The 10,635-nt window shown below is 31.0% G+C and overlaps 2 protein-coding genes across 6 annotated transcripts; both read left to right on the top strand.

The window, feature by feature from the left end:
- The first annotated feature begins 4,600 nt into the window (after positions 1–4,600).
- Positions 4,601–6,546, top strand: LOC142545644 (protein RETICULATA-RELATED 3, chloroplastic-like). 3 transcript variants are annotated; one of them, XM_075652946.1, is made up of 3 exons: positions 4,639–4,681; positions 4,979–5,010; positions 5,115–6,546. In XM_075652946.1, the coding sequence occupies exon 3, from the start codon at positions 5,136–5,138 to the stop codon at positions 6,228–6,230; it is 1,095 nt and encodes a 364-aa protein (XP_075509061.1). In that variant the 5' UTR covers positions 4,639–4,681; positions 4,979–5,010; positions 5,115–5,135; the 3' UTR covers positions 6,231–6,546. The 3 variants fall into 3 exon arrangements, with proteins under 3 accessions (XP_075509060.1, XP_075509061.1, XP_075509062.1); XM_075652945.1 differs by lacking the exon at positions 4,979–5,010 and having other exon boundaries at positions 4,601–4,681; XM_075652947.1 differs by lacking the exon at positions 4,639–4,681 and having other exon boundaries at positions 4,990–5,014.
- Positions 6,547–7,202: 656 nt separating this feature from the next.
- Positions 7,203–10,452, top strand: LOC142545645 (uncharacterized). Of its 3 annotated transcripts, none has more exons than XM_075652948.1 (6): positions 7,203–7,439; positions 8,679–8,757; positions 9,217–9,330; positions 9,749–9,875; positions 9,948–10,065; positions 10,152–10,452. In XM_075652948.1, exons 2-6 carry the CDS (start codon positions 8,748–8,750, stop codon positions 10,203–10,205), a joined length of 423 nt encoding a protein of 140 aa, XP_075509063.1. In that variant the 5' UTR covers positions 7,203–7,439; positions 8,679–8,747; the 3' UTR covers positions 10,206–10,452. The 3 variants fall into 3 exon arrangements, with proteins under 3 accessions (XP_075509063.1, XP_075509064.1, XP_075509065.1); XM_075652949.1 differs by having other exon boundaries at positions 7,203–7,427; XM_075652950.1 differs by lacking the exon at positions 7,203–7,439 and adding an exon at positions 7,446–8,569.
- The last annotated feature ends 183 nt before the right edge of the window (positions 10,453–10,635 follow it).

The raw sequence follows: 10,635 nt of genomic DNA on the forward strand, positions 1-10,635 counted from the left end.
AAAACATTTTATAGATAAACTTAATCGAGATATTCAATTTTTCATTTATGATTTTTACTGATTATTTTAAATGATAGATTTATATATATTTTTATTGATTTTTACATAATTTGGCAAATTTATAAACATTTTTGTAAAAAAAAACTTTTACAGTTGTAACATATTTTTTTTTATTAATTTTTTGAATCAATAATTAATTAACATACATGACATATTTAGTTTGAATTAGTTTTTTAATATTTATATTAATAAATAAATTTGCTTATTTAAAAGTTAGATAATTTAATTTTTAATGTATATATATGTGATTTTGTATTCATGTTTGTAAATTTTTTAAAATATCAATTTAAAAAGAATATTATTTAGTATTTTGTGGATATAATTTTGTATAAAATATCATAGCTTACATATTAATTTAAAATGCTAAACATAATTTAAAAAATCATGATTGTTACGAGATTATTAAATTATTAATAATTAAGCGACATATTTTTATATCATCTTTCATTATTATTAAATATTACATTAATTTGTATAAATCATAAATTAAAAATCACAAAATCAATTCTAGAATTCAAAATTTTACATGATATTGAAATAAAAATTATTAAATAAACAATCCATCAAAAAATTAAAAATTTGAAAAAAAAATGTGAAAATCTATACATATACATATATGTATAAATAAAAGCAGAGTTTTTGCCAAAAAATAGTAATTTTCCGCCAAAATGTCATTTCTAAAAAAGGAAAGATATATCATGAATATTGAAATATGTGTACTGTAATAAATGATAACTTCAATTATTGTTTGCACTGGTTATATCAATTCATTTAGTTCAAATTTTAATTTAATTCATTTTTATATTAATTCAAATATAATTTATGTATTATATGTCTTTTATTATTATTTATTCAAATTGAAACTAAATTATATTGAAAACATAAACTACATTAAAATTTTTGCGTTGATTACATCAAATCAATTTAATTAAAAGCTGTATAAGTAAATTTAAAATGCAAATGACTGCAATGTTCGGTATCACTCATCTATATATAAAAGCAGAGTTTTTGAAAAAATAGTAATTTTCTAAAATGTCATTTCTAAAAAAATATATATATCATAAATATTGACATATGTGTACTGCAATAAACGATTACATTGTTTGCATTGATTATATCAATTCATTTAATTCAATTTTGAATTTAATTAATTTTTATATTAATTCAAATGTAATTTAAATTGAAACTAAGCTCTATTGAAAACGTACACTATATTAAAATTTTTGTATTGATTATATCAAATCAATTTAATTAAAAGCTGTATAAGTAAATTTAAAATACAAATGATAGCAATGTTCGGTATCACTCATTAGGTAAATTATTCAAAAATATATTTTGCTATTTTAAGTAATTTTCTGCTCAAATTACTTATTAATAAATAAATACAACATTTAATTAGTTTATTTAATTTTTCTAAAAATAAAATTGTTTGAGTGTTAAAAGTTATCACTACAACAAGGTTTTCCAATGGACATTAAATTACCATTTAATAATCATAATTTTTTTTATTCCAAATGCATATTATTTCGAAATTACTTTAATTTGAAAGAATTAATGCATTGTAATTTTCTTCCAAGACCATTTGTATATTGTATATCTTGAATTGTCTTCTTAAAAATTCAAATATGATAGCACAAGAAAATTAAAAGAGATAGATTCAAAATAGTTTCAAATGAACATTATATTACTCTCAATAAACATGTATATTACCATCAATAATCAGAAATATTTAACACCAAATGCATGCAATTTGAGATTTTTATAATTGAAAAGAGTTAATGTATGCTATAATTCTGTCAAAAACATCATATGTATAATTTTTGTTACTTGGAATGTCTTACTTGAATTTTAAATTTTAAATAATGCAATATTGCATATTATATTAGAAACCAATTTTATTCTATTTATTTTATTAAATTTATCTACTCCAAAATTGAATTCTGAAATGGCTCATCTTTTCAGCACCATATATGATTTGAATCCTTCCAAGTAGGCTTGTCAAATTGGGTCAGGCCCGTCGGGTCGGCCCGCCCCGCCATAAAATTGAGCGGGTTGGGTTGATAAAATAGCAGCCCGTTTGGGTTGCGGGCTGGCCCGCCAAATTAGGGTAGAATTTTATATTTTTAAGTTTTATATAAAAATTCCTATTTCTTCCTTATTTTTTCTCATGTGCCTAACTTCAATCACTCTGATAAAATCTATATGCTTCTATTTTTTTTTGAAGATGTTATACTCTTCAGTCCCCTCCTTTTTTTTAATGTTTAACTCGAACTAATCCAGAATTATCAAAATAATATAGTAAATAAAGTAATTATTTGTATTATTGAAAACATAATATTACATGAGTTAATTTTTAGTACATGTGTACGATGAAATCTTGTGTGAATTAGAATAAACACTTTATTTTTTTTATGTATTATGTTGATTGTTGTATGCTTTCAATGTCTTATTTCAATGTTTTTAAGTTTTTTATGAAAATATTTGATTGAAATATATTTTTCTTCTATGTTTATTTTAATACTGTTTAGTATTTTTTTTTAAAAAAAATAATAAGCGGGTTGGCCCGCCTAGCCCGCGGCCCAAGATGGGTTGGGCTGGGTTGGCCATTTAGAGGCCCGCCCCGCCCCGCCTAATGGCGGGTTGCGGTGGGTTGCGGGCTGGCCCGCCCCGTCAGCCCGTTTTGACATGTATACTTCCAAGATGTAATGTTCTTTTAAATTTAGATTTGTTCGTTATTATGAACTACATACATATAAAAACAACGAGAACAATGAGACATTAAGTTTGAAATTTGTCTTTCATGATCGAGAAGCAAAAAATATTATTCTTCTATTTGTACAAAATTTTAATTATTACGTATTACTAATGTGATAATTTTCTTCTATATCTATTCATTTTTCACTAATTTTTAATAATATCATCTCGTGCATCGTACGAGTTAAATACTAGTATATATAGAGATACACTTCGAAAATTTGAGAGAACGATAGAGATAGATGAGAGGAGAGAAGATAAAAAAGAGAAATGATGTGAAGTGACATAGAGAGAAATAAATAGCTTGTCTATTAGTTAGAAGTTTTAAAAATTCATCCAAGTATTTGGATTGAACCAAAATACAATTTTTGACAATTTGTAGTTGTATCTTAGGTTTTAATATTTGTATGTTAATGAATTACATGAAGTTATTGAAAGTCTATTGAAAATTTGAATACCTTTAGACTTTGATAAAGTTTTTAAAAGTCAATGTTGAATACTACTTGACTTTTTAAAACTATATGAAAGTTTATTTTGAATACCACTTGACTTCTATATAATATGTAAAAATTTTAATTGAACACATCTAGATTTTTAAAATCTATAAAAATCATTAAAAATCAATAAATCTCTTACATTGAATACACCCACCCAAATGTCAAAACAATTGATTACTTAATTTGTTTAAAAAAAATTCACTATTGTTTTCCTCGTATGTGTGATCGTTCATACAATTTTAATTTAATAATTATACAAGTTTGTATCTGTATGAAATTAACAAAAAATACTTGGATTTATAAAAATATGCATTCTGACTTCTAATATGCATCTCTTTTAAACACATGATTACCTTTTTAAAAAATAAAATAAACTTAAGCAATACAACAATTTTAAAAATATATTGTTAAAGAAGGAAAACACAATCTAGCAAATAGTAAAATGTCCAATATCTACATTTTCTCCAAATTTTATTAAAATTACATATTACTTTATTTTATAATTTTCGTTCAATGATTATAAAATATCAGTATTACATATTAAATCAACTTCAAATCATATTTAAACAATATTCAACCAACGCATTATATACTCTCATGTCTTTTACTATATTATTCAATAATCTATATTACAGAGACACAAAATGGTGTTATGGTCTAATTTTTTTTTTTGTATTTTTTTTTTCCTTCATAATTTCAAATTATGGTTAGTATCTCATTAATGATCTGATGTGATTTCATTCAAATATAAATATTTCAAATTACAACGTGATCTTTAATTATTTTTTACAATCATGATATTATCCTTATTTAAATATAAATTAAATAAATAACAAAAATACAATATAAACACAAAGCGTTGTGTAGGGATGAGCAAGATTTCGGTTAAACCGAATCAACCGACCGAACCGAGCCAATTCGAAAATTTGGTTCGGTTATTTCGAAAATTCGGTTCTCAAATTAAAAAAAATTTGGTTATATCATTTATTTCGGTTCGGTTCGATTATGGCTAATTCGGTTCGGTCGGTAACCGAACGGACTGAATGCTCACCCCTAACGTTGTGTACTAAGTATATATATGAAGATGTGATACTTTATTTCACAATTTCGAGTATAATTGAAGCCAACGAAACCCCAATTTTCGTGACAATAATCACATAAATTTGGATTGAACTGTTTTTGGACCGGAGCAATTAAATGGATTAAAAATTCTGATGTTTGGCCCAACTAGAATGATTTTGCGGAGCCTGCTAAGTTAGCCCGAGCCCAACTCTAATATAAATTGTCCGTTGCAAGCCTGATTTCCCCTTGCTGAGTTCGAGTTTCTTCCATTCACAGCCGGAAAGAGTGTGATCTCTCACAGCAGCCAGGTTCCACAATTTTTTCTTGATTAAATCCAACGTTTTTATGTTGTCACTGTCAGTTTCACTGATTTTCTCGTTGTCTCTTAAATTTATTGGCGTACCTGTGAATGCGGGTTAAGTTTTTTTAGTTAATAGTGTTGAAGTGATGGAAAGAATTGCGTGATCCCAATTTTTTGTTACCCTAATTTGTATGATCATTGGGATTATCGATTCTTGATCCTCTCTCTTTTTTTCTGTGATGGGTGTCGTGATGTATTCCTTCTCAATGATTATGTTTTGGTATAATATTTTAATTCTTCACAGGTTCATTGCTGAATGCTATTTGGCTTGTTGTGGTAGGTAGGGTGGGGATTTAGGGGATTTGAACTTTTGTGTTGTCTCAATTATTTTCTCAGTTGTATATTCTAGTAGATTAGTAATCTTTCTTGAATCTTTCTAGGGGTTATTCCAATTGAAGAGGATGGCAGCTCAGCTATGCTACTCTCCTCCTGCCGGCGGCCATGGCTGTGTCACTGCTACTCGTCATGATGCCAAATTTGGTACCAGATTTGCCGATACTACTTTCCCTAGTAACCTTTCCCTACCCTCATTACAATGCAGTACCATAAAACTAAAAAACGTGGATTTGGTTTCCAAATTCTATATTCCATGCGTCGCCGCTGGCGGCGGCAGTAGCGACATTGGTTTTGGTCGTGGTGATGGTGGTGGGAATGGTGGCAATAGTGGGTGGAGTGGGGGTGGGAACTCAGATGAGTCCAAGTCTTCGTGGGATGGATTTGGACCAGTTGGGGCTTTCATAAATGGATGGAGGTCGAGGGTTGCTGCTGACCCTCAATTCCCGTTCAAAGTTCTCATGGAAGAGTTAGTCGGTGTTAGCGCTTGTGTTCTTGGAGACATGGCGTCACGCCCCAATTTCGGGCTCAATGAGCTTGATTTTGTGTTTTCGACGCTTGTTGTTGGTTCCATACTGAATTTTGTACTCATGTATCTCTTGGCCCCTACTATGTCTTCTTCAAGCCAACATCTTCCAGGAATTTTTGCGAGTTCTCCAGCTAGCCATATGTTCGAACCAGGACCTTATAGTTTGTTGAGTAGGCTTGGCACTTTCGTTTACAAAGGAACTCTGTTTACTGCTGTCGGGTTTGCTGCTGGACTTTTCGGGACTGTTATTTCCAATGGGTTGATTAGCACGAGGAAAAAGATGGACCCAAAGTTCGAGACGCCAAACAATCCTCCACCTACGGTTCTGAATGCCACTACTTGGGCAATTCACATGGGTGTAAGCAGTAATTTCAGATACCAAACCTTGAATGGAATAGAGTTCTTGTTAGCCAAGGGATTTCCAGCATTCTTATTCAAGACCTCGGTTGTGGTTCTGAGGTGCTTGAACAATGTTCTTGGAGGTATGTCTTTTGTGATTCTGGCCAGGATAACAGGGTCACAAAGCGTTCAAGAGGTGAATTCTGTTAGTGTCGAGGATGGATCCGTTGCTGAGAAGGAGAAGCTAGTGAACAAGGACGATGACTTGCAAACCGGTGAATATACTTCCAAGTGATCTTGGTCATACCCGACTCTACTACTCGATAGAGACGAAGTGAGCCTCTTCGAAGAGTCATATGTTTCCACTTTGGTCCACCCATGGGTACCGAGCTTTTGTTGAGCTGGATCGAAATGTTAGCGTCATGTTTGGGTTATAGTTTCGAGTCTTTGATAATGTGTCAGCACGAGTTTATGTTTGTAGTAATTGGGATCCTTGTGTTAAGGTAAAACAGTTTTGTTTTTGAAATTTGTAGTTAGTTGAATCCATAAAATGATGGTGGGATATGGACATCGACTTTTGAAATTTCATTCAAAGTTGATGATTGTTGGTTTGGAATGCTCTTTACTAATAAAAACTCATTTTGATACACGAAAATGGAATCCTAAAATATCCCCACACCTAATACAGATAGTTATTTATGATGATTTTTTTGTAGGGATGAGTTATTCATGATGTTCGTTCTTATCTATCTATGTTCCATATTAATGCATATGTGGCTGGGATAATTAAATTATGTAAAAAACAATTTAATAAATTCAAAGTTCATGGATAAATAAATACAAGTATTTATGTTTGAGTTTATAATTTGTCAAAAAATTCTGATAAAAAATATTTTGCTTAAAAATAACGATAAATTATGCATACATTGTATCAACAATGTTTTAACATATCACCTAAAAAATGATTTACCTGGTATATAATCATATAATTAAAAATTAAAAAGCTAAATAAAAGAAAAAACAAAAATCCCCCCCAAAAGTGGATTGTTTTTCAATAAAATCATATAATGAATGGATATATTGTTTAGAAAAACATTCAAGAAAGTTCAAAGTCACAAATAACTTTTTTAGAGTTTCTGGCCTTTAGCTTATATTTTTAAAAATAAAATTATCTTATCAAAAAACTAAAAATAAAAATTAAAATAAAAATAGATTACAGTAGGGAATTCAAACATAAAATTAGTTTTATTTTCAGTTTATAAAAAAAAAGAAAAAAGAAAAGCAAAAGAGAAACGAGTCGTGAAACCGACGGTGGTGGCGCCCTGGTGGTGTATTAATTTCTTGAAACCGAAGCGTATTTAGTAGTGGTTTTCTTGTAATCGTATTTCCCTTCAAGATTTCTCTTTTCTATTATCCTCTTTCAAGAGCTGTGATCTGAAAGCTTGAACTTTTCCGAGAATATCAATCAGCATTCAGCTCTTCTTGCTCTACGGCAAGTTTCCTAGTAAGCTTCTGTATAAAGGTTTTACATCAATTCTGCTTCTCTTTATTCTCTTGTGTAGGAGATTTATGTTTTTCTTTTGGGGTTCTTGCGAGTTGCGATGGTTTTTCGTTTGTTGACTCAAGCTGTTGGTGTATGGTGGTTTATGAGAAACGGGTTTAATTTGGAACGGTGGATTGGTGGATGAAAAGGGCAGATTGTGTTCAATTCTATGCTTTTTTCCAGTTTAGTTTTGGTGTGGTATTTGATGGATGATACTTTTTAAAGAAATATTTCAATAATTCTATGAAATTCGGATGGACAAGTTGACCTTCATCAATTTGTTAAATTCTGCAAATTGTTCAATCCCCTACACTCAACCCCTCCAATGTTCAAGTATTTCAGACTTATTTCCGAAAATTTTAGATCTGCTATTGCATGTAGGCTAGCGATAGCTTTAAACTTCGCAGATTTGAACTATTATTATGCTACTCCAGTCTTCTGTTTTCTTATATTTGGTCTAATGAATAATTTCATGCATCTTGAACCTGGAAGAACAAATGGAACATGCTGCTTATGCTATAATCATCTAGGAACCCACAGAAGCTTTTCACATTGAAAAACTAATACAATTATGTTGACGGATCAAGTGCTTGGGAGGGAGAAGAAATGTAGGAAACTAAGCAGCTAGTGTTCCTACATAGTATGCGAGAAATGAGGAGAAAAGGGAGCAATCAGATTTATCAGGTTGTGGAAAAAAACAGAATCAACACGTATATATTCATTTTTTGTGGCTTGAGTGATCATCCAACCGATGATTTGCCACCATTCGCACAGTTGCCATGATGTATTCTGAATGATTATGAGAAGATAGGACAACGAGTTTCACTATTAGCTCTATAAAACGCATAGGATGCTGGCATGATACGGTGAAGTTAGAGAAGTTCTCTACATATCTAGAGAACCACACAATTTCACAATTAGACTAAATGTATTAGTTCGATAACATGAACAACTACGGATCATCTTTTCCACTAAACCAACTTTTAGATAATTTTCATGGTTCCTTTTCAAAGTGCTCTTTTTTGGGAGGAAGGATTCAAGATTGTATTATCCTAGGATGATGGACAAAAAATTGTATAATACGTACAAAGGTGAAGCCTTGAAACTCGACTTTTTGAGTATTTTCTTAATACCTGACCAAATCTTTAACAAACAGGAGTACTTGTATGGTTTTGATGTTCTATTACTTTTGTAAAATAGGTTTGCATAAACGAATTTGGTGGCGAAGATCTCAATATACAAAAATATATCACCTTGGGAGGACCGTCCATGGAGCAAAGTAATCAACTTTGAGTTTTTGTTTGTTAGTTTGTTCGATAATTTCATTTTAAAATTGGTGTGCAGCTTTTTCTTTGACATTTTAAATTCTGAGCTGCATTCTTAAATTCTCTAGTTTTTTTTGGCAATTAGTGTGGATTTTGAAGCTTTATTTAATGCTATGGCTCGCCATACACCATGGAATCATTTGTAAATTTTGTCTTAAATTGTATAATTAATTCTCAGAGTTGAGATCGTTGTTTACATCATCAAACATCAGTGACAGAGATGCATGTCATCTGACTTGTATGAGAAAACAATTTAGCATTCAACTTCGTGGTTGCTTGGAACACTTTTTGTCATAAAATATTGCCTGGATCTTTTTTAAAATACAATTATAATAACATGGGTGGGAATAAAAACCAAAATAAGAGTCTTATAAGCCTCCTGATGCTACAATTGGCACTTTTTGGTTTTACAGATGCTTCCATTGAGGAGGGAGCGGGTAGAAATATCCTTGAAGTAGTCACCTCAGTTTCTGATAAACGTCTTGATCTTTTGAGACCGTCTGCTCGATTTTACTCCATGCTTAAAGGTAGTTATTGTTTTTTACGAATGCGGGACATTATTAAAAGTGGCTTTTGGAGCTTTTTCCACACCATTTCTTGTTACCTGATCGAGTCATCATTTCTCGCCTCCTACTTCTTTCTTGGTCCAAGGATAGCGAAGTGCCGAATGTTGATACACCTTCTCGTGCTAAACATTTGTTTACCCAGTCACTAGCTTAAACAATAGTAATAATAATAATTTAATTTATATACATATATGTGCATACACATGTATTGATTGATATCTAATATGTCAGTTGGAATTATTTTATGTTTACATGATCGTATAAATTTGTCATGTAGTGAGCGCATACATTTTGTAACCTTGCAGCGTATGAACCTTTTATTGAACATCATAATTTTATAACAAATCAACACAGAGAATTCTTTGGTACATCTTTACAGGAAAAATGGCAGATGCTGCAGACAAAGTGAAGGGAAAATATACTTTGATTCGAGATGAAGATGACTCACAACTTGGGATATACGAGAAACCTCTTCCTTGCTTTGGTTGTGGTGTTGGATGGTTCTCATAAGTATTATCCTTATAAATGGCATGTTATTTTTTCCTAGCTTTCACTGTGATTCACAGTCCATTCTTCAGTTTTCTTGTAGGTTTCTTGTGCCCACTGATGTGGTATTATGCAACGATATTGTATTTCCGAAATTATTATCGTAGGGATCCGAGAGAACGAGCCGGACTCGCTGCTTCTGCCATTGCTGTGAGTATATTCCATCACATTTTTTCCTGATGCCGTAATGTGTAATTGAAGTTCAGAATCATCTCTGTCTTGTGTTTCTGTTGCAGGCCATGGCATGCACCGTCGTGTTGATAATCACAATCTTAGTTCTACTTCTCTAGTGCTGATCTTGATTCCTGAAAGTTTACAAGCATCATAATAGAGTTGGACTTACACGACAAAAATATAGATAAAGAAAATTCCTTAGCGTTGAAATTAAAAGTTTTTCTGAAACTTACATCAACTTGTTGATATGAACATACGCATTATATTTCTTACTTCTCTTTATGAGCTATGGATGGTGAAAATGTACTGTAGAAATGCTCAGTGAGAAATCATAGACATACACCAGTCTTTTTGGGAGAAATAGTGTTTTTCCCTTATTTCTTGTTTCTGTTTCTTGTGTTGGATTTTGAAGACTTGGTTTTTTTTTTCTTTCTAGGCATAAGGAGAACATTCTGGTATGGAGTTAGAATCAAGGTTTTAATGGGCGAAAAATATTAGTAAATATTAATGTTAGCTTTTTAGGAAGAGCCTACATTTTAAGAAGCT

The sequence above is a fragment of the Primulina tabacum genome, chromosome 5 (genome assembly GCF_025594145.1).
Source record: "Primulina tabacum isolate GXHZ01 chromosome 5, ASM2559414v2, whole genome shotgun sequence".
Classification (NCBI taxonomy): domain Eukaryota; kingdom Viridiplantae; phylum Streptophyta; class Magnoliopsida; order Lamiales; family Gesneriaceae; genus Primulina; species Primulina tabacum.